The 15768-nt window shown below is 58.3% G+C and overlaps 1 protein-coding gene across 2 annotated transcripts; it reads left to right on the forward strand.

The window, feature by feature from the left end:
- Positions 1-8703, forward strand: LOC307067565 (ephrin-A3). Of its 2 annotated transcripts, XM_079725023.1 has the most exons (5): positions 1-172; positions 6243-6556; positions 7026-7091; positions 7287-7364; positions 7578-8703. In XM_079725023.1, the coding sequence occupies exons 1-5, from the start codon at positions 45-47 to the stop codon at positions 7706-7708; spliced, it is 717 nt and encodes a 238-aa protein (XP_079581149.1). In that variant the 5' UTR covers positions 1-44; the 3' UTR covers positions 7709-8703. The 2 variants fall into 2 exon arrangements, with proteins under 2 accessions (XP_079581149.1, XP_079581150.1); XM_079725024.1 differs by lacking the exon at positions 7287-7364.
- The last annotated feature ends 7065 nt before the right edge of the window (positions 8704-15768 follow it).

Below are 15768 nucleotides of genomic sequence, written 5' to 3' on the forward strand. Positions count from 1 at the left end.
GCGCGGGGCTCAGTCGGGGGGCGGCGGCGGCGGCGGCTCCGGGGATGGCGGCGGCTCCTCTGCTGCTGCTGCTGCTGCTTGTGCCCGTGCCGCTGCTGCCGCTGCTGGCCCAAGGGCCCGGGGGGGCGCTGGGAAACCGGCATGCGGTGTACTGGAACAGCTCCAACCAGCAGTGAGTCGGGGGCCCAGGGAGCCCATGCGTCCCGCGTCAGTGAGAGGGGGAGGCCTGGGAAGTCCTGGGGGAACCTGGGGTGGGAGTCCTGGGAGACCATAGCTGGGGGCTAGGAGGCGAGGGAGAGGGGGAAACACTCTGTGAGCATCTATGACACTCGGGGGGTGTCTGAAAGAGGCTGTTAAGGTATAGTAACCAGGGCTTGGGCCGTGCTGAAGAGGCTGTTCGGGGACACCCCACCCTACTTTGGCTTCTCTCCACACCCGCCTCTGGAATAGCTTACCCCCACCCGACAGTTCCCCCATCTTCCTCTCCTTCGTCCGGGCTGGGGTTTGGGAGTACCAGTGTGCTGGGGATAGGCCGCCGCACTTGGGGGACCCAGGGATGACCTGTTTTCAGCCGTGAGGGTTTCTGTCTATGACTCCTGCTTTTAAAAGTGGAGTCCAGAGCTGAGGCAAGGAGTCCGACCAAGCACCTCCTCAAAACGAAGGCGAATGGGTTACCCTGGTTGTATGGATAAGCCCGGTTGGGGTGAGCTGGGGCTGGGCCGCCAAGTTGGGGGGCTCTGGAGGTGCTGCTTGGATAGGAATGGGAACGTGGGGTATCGGTGAAAGGGAGGGAGGCAAGGAGATGGTGTGTCACACACGCACACACACGCCCGGGCTGGAGACGGCGTGTGGCTCCAAGAGTGAGCGGGCGTGCGCGGCTGTCAGTGTGCGTGTGTGTCTGAGTGTGTGATTTGTGTGTCTGCGTCGGCGATTGTCTGGGGATGGGAGCGGGCGACGGGTCGGGGAGGGGGCTGCGGTCGCTGTCCGCGTGGCCGGCCGCTTCTGAGCTAGGGTGGCTGGCCGCGGTCTGGGCGGGTGTCAGGACGGCCGTGTGGTTTCCCGGGGTGTGTGAAGAGGCGGCTGGGTGCCGGCTGCGGGGCCAGGTCCTCATTCTGCTCAGTCCTTGCTGCCCTTGTCTTCTCCTCCCCGCCGAGCCGCCGTGTGTATCACCCCGGCCGCCTCCGTGTGTGTCTGTGTGTGTGTGTGGGGGGGGGGGAATCCCTGGGGACACGGGGGTCACTGTCACACCTACCCAGGCGGCGGCGGTGGCACTGTTTCTGGCTCCCCACCCCAGGGGGCGACTCGGGAGCAAATGGCGAGGCCCCACGGGAGGGGACTGAGAAGGCCGGGCGGCCGCGACCCCCAAGCTCCCTGGGGAGGGAGTGCCGCTCGCCGCTCCGCTCTTTGTTGTTTGGGGCTCTGCGCCTCCCCCTCTCTCCCTCGTCGCGCCCGGAGTGTCAGACTGGGGGTGGGGATGAGCCAACGACGCCCCCCTCTCGCTTCCCATGGAAACCTCGGGGGTGGGAATACGGCCCCTCCCCCCCGGACCGAGACTCGGAGAAATCCGGGGGGCACTGGGGGCTGACTCCCCTGCTCAGTCTAGTTCGTCCCCCTCCCCCAGACTCACACGTCCGCCTCCCGCCCCGCTAGAGTCTGGCGGGGGGCAGGGAGCAGAGAGTGCGCAGGTGAGGGGACCCGGGTTCCCCACCACCGTCAGAGCACCCCCATATTCTTAGGAGAAGCCGGAGCCAGGGGGATGCGGGAATGACGGGGGGGGGGATGTTGTCGATCAGGTTCCCCTCCCCTCATACACCTGGGCGCAGGTGAAAGCCCTGGTAGGGGGTGGGGGAGCCCAGGTTCCGAGAGCCTCCTTTCTGTCTTCCCCGCTCCCCCACAGGTCTGGACCGGCAGAGATGGGAGGGGGCGCGCACCGGGCCGGGAGGCCGCCGCCGCCCCCGCCTCGCTTCCTCCGCCTTTGTTGCCGCTGCGCCCGGGCTCCCCGGCTCCCTCACTGCGGCAGCCGCGGCCCCATAAATCGTGAGAGCGACGTGCTCCGGAGCCGGGAGTGGAGAGGGCCAGGGAGCTGGGGGCGGGGCCGGGCCGAGCCACAGGCTCCCGCGCCCCCTCCCCCCGGTCACGTGAGCTGGGCTCCTGGCTCCCACCCACCGTCACTTGCCGAGGGTCTCTGCCCCTTGGGATCACGTGGAGAGGGTCTTGCGACCCCGCCTCCTGGGGGTCACGTGGGAGGGTACTGGTGGAAATTGTGCGCTGGCCTCTTTGACAGAGCTGGTGGCAGTGCCCTGCACAGCGACCGTGATCTCGCTTCCTATCTCCCACTCGGCCCCTCCGTTTGGTCCTCTGGAATAAGCGAGACCTGTTCCCAACCTGGCCCAGAAACTAGGGATTGGGCGAACTATACTGGAGGAAAGCGTGAGAGTGTGAGGTCGAGGGGTCCCCTGAGCCCGGAGTCGAATGGGGGGGTCGGGACTGGCCAATGGCCAAATATATGCACCCAGGCCCGTGTTCCATTTCTTTGCAGAAGTGTGCAAAGGTGCTGGTCTTCACCCCTGTCTCAAGAAGTGTACGGAACATCTTTCTCTAGCTGTCTCCCTACCTGTCTCTTTATCTCTGAAATGTTTCTGTTGCTTATCTCTCTTTCATTCATACATTTATTGAACAAATATTTATTGAGGCTATACTACGTCCCTGTTGGTCTTTCTCTCTCTCTCTTTTCTCTCTGTCACCGAGTCTCTGCCCTGAACCCCTTCCCCGTCCCTGATATTCTACTTTGCGTCTCTCCGTCTCCGTCTTTGCTGTCTGTGGGCCTCTCTGGAGCGGCCTCTACGTCTCTCCCTTTCTCCAAGCCTCTCTCCTGTCTCATTCTCTTCCCTCTCTCTCTCTCGGTTTCTGGATCCCTCTCTTTCGCTGTGTCTCGCTCCCTTTCCCCTCTCAGTGAATCCGGTTTCTGTTCATCCCCCCTCTCGGTGTGCGTCTCCCCCTCTCTCCATTTCTATGTGTCTCGCTTTGGGCGGGTTTCTCGCGCTTCTCCGCCGCTGCAGATCAATAAACCTTCGCCGCCGCCGCCGCCGCCGCCGCCGCCGCCGCTGTCGCAGGGAGGAGGGGCCGGGATATGGGGCGCGCTGATTTTCTCCCATCCGACGCCGTCCGGAGAAGCCCGGGGCCCAGTCCCGGGCTGGCAAGACCCAATGCGGTGGGGCGCCGAGGCCCGGGGCGCCGGAGGGGTGAGGGGGTGTCAGCGTGCACAAGCCGCCCCGCGAGCGTTCTCGCCAGTCACCCACCCAAGCCCGGGTGCGCGGACCCCACGCCGCACACACGTGGTCAGGCCTAGTCTGCTGGGGTGAGCGGCGCGCAGCCTCGGGGGCGCGCGCTAGAGAGAAGGAGAACCGGGGTCCGGTGTCTTTATCCCTCCTCCACTTCCTTAGCTCTGCATCCTGGCGTCTAGGGGTGGGGGCAGGGATTTAACAAGTTCAGCTCTCTGGGGATCCTTTCCCTACTCCCTGGTCTGTTAGACACCCTGTTTACCTGCCCCTAATTGCCCCAGGGGGAGAGGTTTGCTCCTTCCCCGCTCCACCGCCGCCCACCCCACCAGGCTCGAGCAGGTAGGGCACTGAAGGAGTGAAAGTGAGGGGTCGGAATGCGCACCGGGGGCGGAGAGAGCCAGGAGAAATGAAATAACAGGGTGAGGGGCCACCCTCTCCAGGTGGGGTGTGTTGACACGCCTTTCTGGAGGAGAAGTGGGAGGCTAGGAGGGGATGAAGTGAGGAAGAATAGAGAACTGTTTGAAGGGGCAGGCACGACCCAGCCCCCAGATCCCAGCCTATCCTCTTCTCCCGTGGGGCGGGGAGTGGGGTGTGGCTCTAGGTTAGAGAGGTGCGGCCCTGGAGGCGGGGGTGAGCTGTGGCGCTAAGCCGGGCCTAGCGGCACCTCCCTCTTCAGTGCCAAGGCTGGGAGGATGACAGATTCAATTAAAGCGCCCAAGCCGAGCAGACACCTCAGGTGTCCCAGGAGGTGTGGCTGGAGATTCCTGGCACCCAGCCCTTTGCCCCCTGTCCACCAGCTACCAACTGGGCACAGTCATTCCACAAGCAGTTCTTTCTCCCACATGCCCAGCTTGGGGGGCGAGGTGCAATTCATGGGCTGTTCCACTCAGCCCAGGGATGGGAAAGAGGTGGCTTCTCTTCAGTTGTGGTCGCCCAGCAACCTTTGTATAAGGCTACTCCCCTCTGCATTGAGGAAACTGAGGTACCTGTAGGGACAGCTCTGGCTTTGGCTTCCTCTCTATTAGAGCAGAGTGTGTTGTGGAGGAACTGGGCAGTGCCCTAGGGAGGCTCTACTTCAGAGGAGGGCTGGAAAACCGGGCGAAGCTCAAGGACAGAGGCCCCAGTGTGCCTGTGCAGCTGCTCCAGGCCTGGCACTGGTGGCCCCCCTTCCTCAAAGCCTGTGGAGAAAACAGTAGACTTTGGGTTTGGGGATAGAGAGGCAAACCTGGGGTGGTGGCTGGGAGCTAGGCCTGGTCTAACCCGTTTTCCTGCTCCCAGTGCCCTAGGCAGAGACTCCTGCCCACCTGAGTGCCAGGGCCAAGGAGGGGCCAGTGTGACCCATCACTCCCATGGGAACCAAGTGGGGCTGGTGGCATTCCTGATGATTCAGGGAGGCTGTGCCCATTCTTACTGGGGTGCTCAAGCACCAGCTCTTACCTATCTGCCTTACTGCTAGACTTGGAAGGGAGTGTCTGGGGAGGGGGTGGCACAAGCAAGGCCAAGGAAGTAGGGTGAGGTGAGGAGGGACCCTCAAGGCCCCATGCCATCCAAAGGCCTCCAAGCTCATTTCCCTAATGGGTCTAATTACTGTTTGTGGAACTGGGAGGTGCCTGGCGACATGGGAAGTGAGTCTGTCCCCTCAGGGAGTTCCAGGGACCAGGGACCCCAGTGGTTTGATATTTTGCCAAGTACCCCATGCCTTCCTGTGTCCACCACACTCCCCTCTCACTGCCAAGATGTGTGCATTCTTATGCTAAGGAAATTAGGGGAAACTCCTGCCTACTTCTCTGAGTTTCTTTCTCCATTCAGATGTTTCTCCCATCCCCACACCACTCAGTACCACCATGGAGAACAGTAACACCAACACTTTGATGGTAACTAGCAAGGCAGGTGGGGATTACAAGGGAACCAGCATCTGCTTCTCTGCTCATAGAAGGTCAGGGAAGTAAGAGGCACAGCCATCTTGTCTGGGCACTATGCCCACTACTCTTCCCAGCATCATCATCACCTGGGATGTTGGCCTCCAGGTTGAGGAGGGAGGTGTATAGAGACAGAAGTTTTGGCTGGTTAGCATGACACCACATGGAGCCTTGGTGTTGAGTCCCTTAGTTCCCTGATCTATTGTGTCACGTTACTGGGGACCTAATTGTCCGTGGCCTCAGGGTGGAGGTCAGTGGGACTCAGGGTACAGAGGCCAGTCATACTGTAGAGAGAGCATGTGCCAGTGTGTGTGTGTATGGGAAGAGCAGGAAGAGAACTTGAGATTGCTGGGGTCAACCAATACTGGCATGCCAGTCCAGCACACGTATCACCTACTTTTTCTATGTGTATTCCGCCTATGAGTGGGCGGTGAACATATTTGTGTGTGTGCCATAGAACCTGTGCATGTATATGCATGAAGCCTCCCTACATGCGTCTGTGAGGGCAGGTCCTGTCCGACTCGCCTTTGGGGCGGACTGGCAGCAGCAGGAAAGCATGCTGGGAGAGGCGATGGAGGGTGCGCATCCCTCGAAGGGATCCCTCCCACTTTCACACTTCCATTCCTTCTATCCTTCCTCCCTACTAGTGAATTATGGGGGATGGACAGAGGAAATCCGGGCCTGGGTCTGGGAGTCGCAGGGGCCTGCGCCGTTTCTGTGGTAACCAAAGCATACGTTCCCTTCTTCCCTCCACCCTTCTCCCCCGCCTCTTTTCCTTCGGAGGCCGGCAGGGCTTCCCTGCGCCTTTGCTACCCTCTGGTGGCCACCATGAGAAGGGCAGAACAAGGAGTGGGCCTGGAAGGATAGTGGGGGGACTGGCGGCACTAGGGCCCTGGGGACAGAGACAGGGACTGAGAAGACATGAAGCTCAAAAGAAAAGCCGGGAGGCTCCGAGGACCCTGGGGAAGGTCTGCGGAGCGGTGAGGTGGAAAGTGGGTTGGCTTTGGGTTTGTTCTCTCTGACCCGCTTCCTCTCCCCACAGCCTGCGGCGAGAGGGCTACACGGTGCAGGTGAATGTGAACGATTATCTGGATATTTACTGCCCGCACTACAACAGCTCAGGGGTGGGCCCGGGGGCGGGGCCAGGGCCCGGAGGCGGGGCGGAGCAGTACGTGCTGTATATGGTGAGCCGGGCAGGCTACCGCACCTGCAACGCCAGCCAAGGCTTCAAGCGCTGGGAGTGCAACCGACCGCACGCTCCCCACAGCCCCATCAAGTTCTCGGAGAAGTTCCAGCGCTACAGCGCCTTCTCTCTGGGCTACGAGTTCCACGCGGGCCACGAGTACTACTACATCTGTAAGTGACGGCCAGGCGGCGGACCAGGGCGGGACCTAAGAGTGCCAGGGGGTGGAATCCCGAGGGGCCGGCGGCGGGCCAACGCTACAAGGCACTAGGTCTCCGTCGCTTGGAGTGATACCTCGGGATGAGGCGTGGGGGCTGGGGACCTCAGGGTTCCAGCTCAGAGTCTTGAGGCTAAGAAAGAGGTTAGTGGCATTCCGAACTTTGGGTCGCAGAGTCACTGTTTCTGTGAGGGCCATTTCTGGGCCGGGACCTCAGGGGTCATTGTTTCTTGAGGGATGGGACCCAAGGGGCTTCTAGGGCTGACGGCGGACCCACCACGACCAATGCGCAAAGGGTGGAGGAGGTACTGAAGGACACTGCCCAAGAGGGGCAGTTTGGAGGGGGTGAGAAGGAGAGTTTCTGAGCGAGGAGGGCACGGGGTGTAAATCTGGAGAAAGCGACTCAGGCCCAGTCTCCTCCCCAGCCACGCCCACCCACAATCTGCACTGGAAGTGTTTGAGGATGAAGGTGTTCGTCTGCTGCGCCTCCAGTGAGTATAATAGGCTCCCAGCCGCGACCCCATTCTCGGCTCCCCTGCTTTGGGGCTCCCCTGGCTTCCTGGGGGTGGGGGCGGAGGGCACAGGCGAGGGGGACTCGCTCCTCAGCTGTAACAGGGGGAGGGAATCCTGGCCCTGACTATCCCCTCCTCTCTCCCCCCCTGCACCTCCTCCCCCCCCCCCCGCAGCATCGCACTCCGGGGAGAAGCCGGTCCCCACTCTCCCCCAGTTCACCATGGGCCCCAATGTGAAGATCAACGTGCTGGGTGAGTCTGCGCAGCGCCCTCTGGTGGCCACTGCTGGAACCGCAGCCCCCCTCCCCGGTGCCTGCTCATCTTGCATGTCTTTCCCGGGGTCACCGATCTTTACCACCCCTGTGGGTGGTCACGTCCCCCGCTCCACTGCTGCTGCCGCTGCCGCGTGCCCCGCCCCAGCACGCAGCACAGCTCTCACCAGTCTGTCTATTCATCTATCCACAGAAGACTTTGAGGGACAGAACCCCCAGGTGCCCAAGCTTGAGAAGAGCATCAGCGGGACCAGCCCCAAGCGGGAACACCTGCCCCTGGCGGTGGGCATCGCCTTCTTCCTTATGACACTCTTGGCCTCCTAGCTCTGCCCCCTCCCTTGGCGGGGAGAGATGGATTGGGACTGGGACGGAGCAGGGAGCCTTTGGCCTCTCCAAAGGAAGCCTAGCCTTGGGGCCTAGACCCCTCCTCCGATGACTGGAAGTGGGGTCTGCACCATACATCTGTGCCCACCCCTTCTGCCCCCTCCCCACCAAGTAGGGCACTGTAGTGGACCAGGCGCAGGGACAGCCAAGGGTTCCTAGTGGCCCTGTGGCTCTGGTAATGTTTGGTACCAAACCCGGGGTGCCATAAGGGGCAGTGCTCAGGACTCCCTGCCCCCTGGTACCTTTCTCTGACCCCTGATGCCCTCCTCCCTTGTCCCCCCCGAGAGAGGCAAATGTGCCCCAGAGAGAGCAAATCGAAGTGTGGGAGACACCCCCAATCACTCTCTTCCAGGGGCAGAACATGGGGAGGGGACTGGATGGGTGAGGGGGTGGCACCGCCTGCTGCCCCTTCCCCCGTTTACAGCAATAAGCACGTCCTCCTCCCCCTACTCCCACTCCCAGGACTGTGGTTTGGATTGAATCCAAGTTTACAAGTAGACACCCCTGGGGGGGCCGGCAGTGGACAAGGGTGACAAGGGGTGGGCATTGGGGTGCCAGGCAGGCATGTACAGACTCTATATCTCTATATATAATGTACAGATGGACAGAGTCCCTCCCCCTCCTTAACCCCCTGACCTTTCTTGACATCCCCTTCCAGCTTCAGACCCCTTCCCCACCAGGCTAGGCCCCCCACTGGGGGACCACCTGGCCCCTCTTTTGTCTTCTGTGAAGACAGGACCTATGCAACGCACAGACACTTTTGGAGACCGTGAGACAACAACGCCCCCTCCCCTCCAGCCCTGAGCGGGGACCCAGCTCCCAGGACCTTGCCCTGCCCATCCTCTGTGGTCCCCACCCATTCTCCTGGGCCTTTTTCAAGTGCTTTGGCTGTGACTTTCATACTCTGCTCTTAGTCTAAAAAAATAAACTGGAGATGAAAATAACTGAGTGTGTGTGATTTCCAGGGGCCATCACTCTTCTGTACACTGGTTAAATAAACCCCACAGGTCACAGGGCCTGGGGAGGAGACAGGACTCTAGGGCCAAAGGGTCAACTGAACACCTTGTTCTGTGGCTCATCTCCCCTAAGGAGGCAGCTCTGAGTGGACGGAGAAACAAGGGCTTCCGAGCAGGGCATGGCAACCTCTCTGAGCCTCAAGTATCTCATCAGAAAATTTAGGTTATAATACACCTCTCACAGGGTTGGTGTAAAGATTAAATGGCAGAGGGAGTATAAGGCTCAATCAGTGATGGTTTTCTCCTTTTCTTCCCATTCCATTCTGTAACCAGAAGTTCTTGACTGGGGTCTATGGATTTCAGGGGGGTTTGAACCTAGATAGGGAAAAATTATATCTTTATTTTCACTCGCCTGTAACTGAAATTTAACATTCTCCTATGTACTTGGGCAATAAGCCACAGTAGTGGGCTTCCCTGGTGGCTCAGTGGTTAAGAACTCACCTGCCAATGCAGGGGACACAGGTTTGAGCCCTGGTCGGGGAAGATCCCACATGCTGCGGAGCAGCTAAGCCCGTGTGCCACAACTACTGAGCCTGTGCTCTAGAGCCCCTGAGCCACAACTACTGAGCCCACGTGCCACAACTACTGAAGCCCACGTTCCTAGAGCCCCTGCTCTTCAACAAGAGAAGCCACCACAATGAGAAGCCTGCGCACCACAACAAAGAGTAGCCCCCGCTCACCGCAACTAGAGAAAGCCCGCACGCAGCAACGAAGACCAAACGCAGCCAAAACTAACTAAATAAATAAATAAATTTAAAAACAATGTGAAGGTAAAACAAAGAAGCTCTAAAAAAAAAAAAATAGCCACAGTAGTTTTAAGGGCGCCTGTGACTTTGTAACAGACACAGATGTGTTCAGACTGCGTTATAGTTTTTGAAGGTATCTCAAAATATCATTTACTCTCATCACTACTTTGAAATAACCGTAGTTGTTAGATCTTGTTTTTAATGAGTTAATAAAGAAGCATATATATTACTATACCAAACAATGTAAATGTTTTAATAACTGTGTTTCAATATAATTGCTTTCCTTTATAATCCTTTGTAATTTTATTTTTTTCATTTAAAACATTATGGCCAAAAGGTTGAGAGTTTGCTGGTGCTGTAGCCGCACATAACTACAGCACCCTACATCCATCAGGAGAGTCAGGGGACAGAAGGCAAAAGATGGGACAGTGGCTGAAGTAGTCAAAGGTCACAGCCCCACCTAAGCCCAGTGAGGTCAGGGTTGTACAGGTGGGCACTTCAGGAGGGCGGTGAGGGGTTGCTGATAGGGGCCAAAATCTATCCAGGCTTCCCTTGCCCAGCCAAGCTCCCTGGCCCAGGGAGGGGGTGCCTTCTTCCTCATTGCCAAGCAGTGACTCCAGCCCAACCAGGGCACTGTGTGGGCAGGCTGGGTCATGGGTGAGTGCCCCTCCTATGTGCCCTGTGGCTCTTGCCAGCTGCATTGTGAGTCTCTGAGCAGCAGGGACTGTGTCTTCTCCCCCTCTGTACTCATAAAACATGGGAAACGGAATTTCGACTGGACCGTGGAGAGTGGGTAGGTTTCCCACTGGCAGAGCTGAGAGGAGTGGGGGTGGGAGGGCAGGTGGGGAAAGGATCAGGGGCAGCCAGTGCACTAGTCTGGGGCTCCCTATGTGGAGACAAGACTTGAAAAGGTAGGCTCATCGATCTAGTCATTCATGGATTCAATCGACATTTATTGAGCACCTGCTGAGTGCCAAGCCCTAACCTGGGTACTGGGGATACAAAGAAGACAGTCTCTAGCCTCAGATAAGCTCATAATTTCGCATGTGTTGATATGTGATGAGGAATCAGTGACACACACACATATGGCAATATAACCAGGTGTAACATGGGTAAATGCCAGGAAGCTATAGGAACATGGGGGGGAAAATCACTCTAGCCTGGGGACATAGGAGGAGGAGGTACACATAGCTGGGGCCCTACTAGGCAGTCTTGAGGGCATTGAAAGCTGAGGAGTGTGGGCTTGTCCCATAAAGGAGCCCAGGCTGCAGGCTCCCTCCAACCCCAGGGCTACGTGGGGCAGGAGCTGGCCGGCTGGGATGGGGAGGATCTAGTGAGTTCAAACATCCAGGAATGGGAAGGCTGCAAGAAGCCCAGGCATTTGGGAGCAGGAACTAGAGCAAGCCAGCTTCCATTCACTGAGCGCCTACTACATGCCAGGCACTGTGCCCAGTGCTTTACATGCATTGTGTGCATCGTGCCCTTGGAAGCATTTCTACCCCAATAGCACAGATAGGAAAACTTGAGGGTCTAAGAGGATATGTCCCTCAAGGCTGACATTCAAAATGGGTCTGTCTGTCGCTGTATTCTGACCATTGGACGCTGCACCACCACCTGGAACCCTTTCCCACAAATTATGATTGCCTCCTGTCATCCCCTCCATCAAAGTCACTCAGAGTTTTTGGAGAAAGACATCAAAGGACTTCAGCTCTGGATTGGGGGAGCCAGTCCAAACCCCACATTTTACATATGTGAAAACCGAGGCTCAGAGAGAGCAAGTGGCCTGCCCACAGTCACTTAGATGTCCGTGGCAGAGCCAGGACTGGAACTCAGGTTTCCTGAGCCCCCATTTTTTCTATCATATTGTGATGCCCCAGAAGGGAAGATCCGCACCTTCCCAGGAATTTGAGACTGGTCTTTGAAACCCCTTAATCCCCCACAAGCAGGGATTAAGGAGGAAGCACGACTCACTTCAAAGATCTCTTTTCATTTCCCCCGAGGCTGGGGCTTCAGGAAGTTCTCAGGTGCTGCTGGGATCCCCCTCAGGCAAGGCTTTAGTTCCCAGAGCACGTAAGATGGAGTGGGGTGAGGGCTCAGCATTTAGATGCACAGATGACATGACTCTGAGCCCGCCTGGCACAGGGCCTCTACCTTGTGGCACCAAGATCTGCATAGCCCAGGGTGTCCTGGCCAAGGCAGAGGTGAGATGTTGCCAGTGATGGGCCTGAGGGCAAGGGCTGGAGGTGCGAATGAGGGCAGGGGTGGCAGGCAGGAAGGAAGGGGACCTACGATCCAGACTCAATACCTGTTGATGGAGAGGATAAAGCAGGGGAGGAGTGCACAGAACCCAATAGAACAGTTTGGGATATGGGACTGAGCTAGATACTGCGGGGAGGGGGGCAGAGAGCAACAGGACAACAGCAGGGCATGGGAAAGCCAGGCTAAGCCACCTTCTTCCTGCTGCCACATCCCAGCACCTGGGATGCCCCTAGAATCTGCTGATGGCTGCCAGATGGTGCCCCAGGAACTGACATTCTGCTAGTGTCCTGTCCCCACCCCAAAGGACAGGGCCCTGAGGCCAGGGAAGTTCAATTCAGTGAGCTGTGCCAGCTCCAGACTGGCAAATCCAGCTCCAGATGGCAGCGTGCCCACGCTGAGCAGGGTCCTCTTCCTCCTTGTTCTCTTGTCCTGGCCGCCTCCAAAAGGGCCTCAGGAGGGTTCATATCAACACACGCTGGAATTCCCAGAGGGTCCTCATAGGGACATCCCAGGACACAGCCAGACAGAGACTCTCACACGGTCCCTTCCTTCCTGCCCTCCCCAGGGTGAAAAACAGCAGCCACAACAAACAACTCAGCACAGATTTTGGCTGGTGGAGTGAAGTTCAGAGCCAGCCACATCCTCCCCTTCTGGACACGAGGTCAGCAGGGCCGTTTGCAATCCAGGCTGGGTTCAAAGCCTTGTGCCCTGAGTTGGGGGCCTGCAAGGGTGGGTGCTGGCCCTTGAGGGGAGCAGAGGGCTGCGCTGGAGGATGCTTTAGGCTCAGCCTATTCTGGAGCCTGGGGCAGCGTGGAGACACCCCAGTCCATCCTCCATCTCAGAATTTCTCTGACCTCTTACCCCCTTCTCTCCCTCCCTTCAGTTCTAGATGCTATGGGGCTGAGAGTGGACTTGGGCCAAGTCCACACCTGTCCAGCTTAGAGCTACTCAGCCCCAAAGCCTTACGCAGTCTCCCTTGCCATCCTTGTTCTGCCTTATTGGCAAACCCAGGAGCATGGGCTGAGCTGGGGGGACATGGGTCATGGGTTAGATGTGGGGGGGACATGGGCTGGGATGGGACAGAGATTGAAATGGAGGGACACGAGCTAGGACCAGGAGACATGGACTTGGATGGGGGGACACAGGTGTGGATGAAGGACATGAGCTGTCCTCATGGAGGGGGCAAGGGCTAGCATGAGGGACAGAAGTGGGAAGTGGTGGGGACACATAGGCTGGGTAGCTCAGCCCCTGGATGACACACTGGCAAGTGTGGTGCTGACACAGGGAACAGCCCAGATGTGCCGGGGCCAGGCCAGACAGGACACTTTGGGCCCAGAGCAGGAAGAGCAGCTGCAAGCAGAACCCAGCGATGCTGGCCTGAGATCTGAGCCGGGGAGGCCTGGCCTCTGGCTTAAACAGAGGTTGGGGGGAGCGGGGGCAGATAGAGCCCCTCCTCCAGAGGGTCAGCGTCACACGCTTGGCTTTCACCACAGCACCTGGCCGGGGTTAATTACAGGGCTGTCGCCAAGCCTGGCTATAAGAGGGTGGACGAACCGGCCTGGGGACCTGCTAGAGCTCAACTCAAGTGGCTTGGGGTCCCCCAACCTGCCCCTCAGAGGCTGGTGTGCGGCTTCACAATCGCGCTCACGCACAATTTTGCACACTTCAGTTCACACCCGGTCATATAACCTCACAACCTCACAACATTGCAATCCCATGCATTCAATCAAATTCCCTGCTCTGAGATGGGGCGCGGGGGGAATGACAACCCTGAAGGGGCCTCAGAAAGGAAGGCAGGGGCTTTGCTTACACAGCTGAGGTGGAAGGGTCCTCCCTGGGCCAAGGGGGCAGCTCAGGCAGCACGGGCCCACCGGCACCCCCTGCCTCTGCAGCCGCCCCGCGGGCAGGCCCCTGACACACACCGCTTCACCACTTCCACACACATTCCGGCGTGCGTGCTCAACACACTTCAAAGCCACACTCCTACCCTTCACGGGCACCAGGCACGCACAGGAAGGTCACACTGTCTAACACACTCAACAAACGAGAGCCCACACACAGGTGGAGGGGCTCACAGGCACCCAAGCCACACTTGCACCCAGGGTCACACAGGGTGACATGCTTGAGGACTGGCATCCGACAGATGACAGTTGCCAACACAGACCATGCTGCGGTCCCAACTAAACAAACAGTGTTTCCTGCCAGGAAGGGCAGCAGCCAAACCGGCTGGACAAAGTCTGGAGTCCGGGAAAATCTAGGGGAGGGAGAGGGTGGGGTGTGGGAGAGAGCAGTGCCACATTCACACCCTCTGGAACCTACAGGACCCCAAGGATATGCCCAGACACACTCACAGATACAGGGCGAGGCAGGGGCTTCTCACCCACGTGCATACGTACACAGAGACATGAGTCCACACCGGCATTAGACACAGATACCCACCGCAATTCTTCCCAGGGGCCCTGAACAACCCTCCCACTCCTGCCATATGCTGATCAATAAGGAGACAACAATGAAAGGGACCCCTCTCTGCACACCACGGACACTCCTTCACACACACGCACCAGACCCTGAGCCTGGGGTAGGGACCCGGGGAGAGACTAACAGAGCCTGCCCCGCTCTTTGTGGGCCATGTCCCCACACCTACCACCCTGGGCACCAGCACTGTCCACTCTGGGCACAGACCCCCTAGACCCAGCCCTGGGCCTGGAGGGTGATCCTGGCACCCCTCTGTGTACTGAGGCCTGTCACCTAGGGGCTCTTCTAGGCCTGCAAGCACCTGGTCTGACCCCTAGAAAGGGCTCACAACGCGCCTTGGGAGCATTCTTCACTTCTTGAGGGTTAAGCACACCCCAGGCCCTGTGCTAAGCCCTGGGTGTACAACCCAGAGGGAAAGGGCCACTTGGCTGGGCCTGTGGGCAGGGCCGTCAGGGAAGGCTTTTGGAGAGATGAGACGCTTGAGGGATGGGTGGTGGATTGCCAGCTAGCGTGTGGGAGTTGGCTGGCGCACTAGGAGGGAAGACAGGCCCGGCAGAGGGGTGGGCTGACCAAAAGGGCAGAGGCTGTTATGTTTATGTTTCATAGCATAAGCAGTCACAAAAACATTCACACTCGCAGCAGAGCACACCCTTTTCACACAGTGCACCTTCATGCACCCACACCACCACCACCCCCTCGGGCACGAGTCTGCAGTCCCATTCCCTCCCGGACTACCCTGCCGGCGCCGCTCCCACAGTCTCTGTGTGCATGGCGCCCCCTAGAGGTTCTCTCGCACACCTGCGCCCGGGCTGAGGGGCCACCTATCGTGCGTGGGTGTTCGCTGTGACTCCCGCAGCGAAGGAGCCTCTTCTCCTGGGACAGGTGGCTGGGCAGCTGGGAGCATCGGAGCAGCCCGTGAGCCTCCCGGCGCTGGGGACAGCGGGGAAGCCAGGGAGACTGTGGCCGCCCGGGGCCTCAGAAGCGGTAGGTTCTCTTGTAGCCAAGAGCACTTAAGCAGAAGCCTGAGTTAAAAATAGGCTGGATTTACTGCCAGAAGGTGGCAGAAGAGGAAGCGTTTTTCTGACAGTACTTATTCTGTCCTAAACACCTGGAGGCTCTGTGGGACATCCCCCGCTGCGCCCCCTCCCACCCCTCTGGCCTGAGAAACCCAACCCAAACGCTCAGTCTGCAGAGCGGGCAGCCCTCATGCCCCTGTGGATGCTTGTGACCGTGACTCCATTTTTTGCCTCCTTTATTATCTTATTAAGCTATACTTTTAAACGTGTGTGTGTGTGTGGTTCCATAAGATTACAGAATGTATCTTTAATTTATCATAGACTGTCTTCTTCAAGTAATATTATACCACTTATAGTGTAAGCACCTTACTTTGTCTATTTCCCACCTCCTAGCCTCTGTGCTATTGTTGTACTGCATTTTATTTCTACATATCCCATAAATCCCACACACGTTATTGTTTTTGTTTTAATCCCTCCCCTATCATTTA

Source organism: Hyperoodon ampullatus, assembly GCF_949752795.1.
Source record: "Hyperoodon ampullatus genome assembly, chromosome: 2".
NCBI classification, from domain to species: Eukaryota; Metazoa; Chordata; class Mammalia; order Artiodactyla; family Ziphiidae; genus Hyperoodon; species Hyperoodon ampullatus.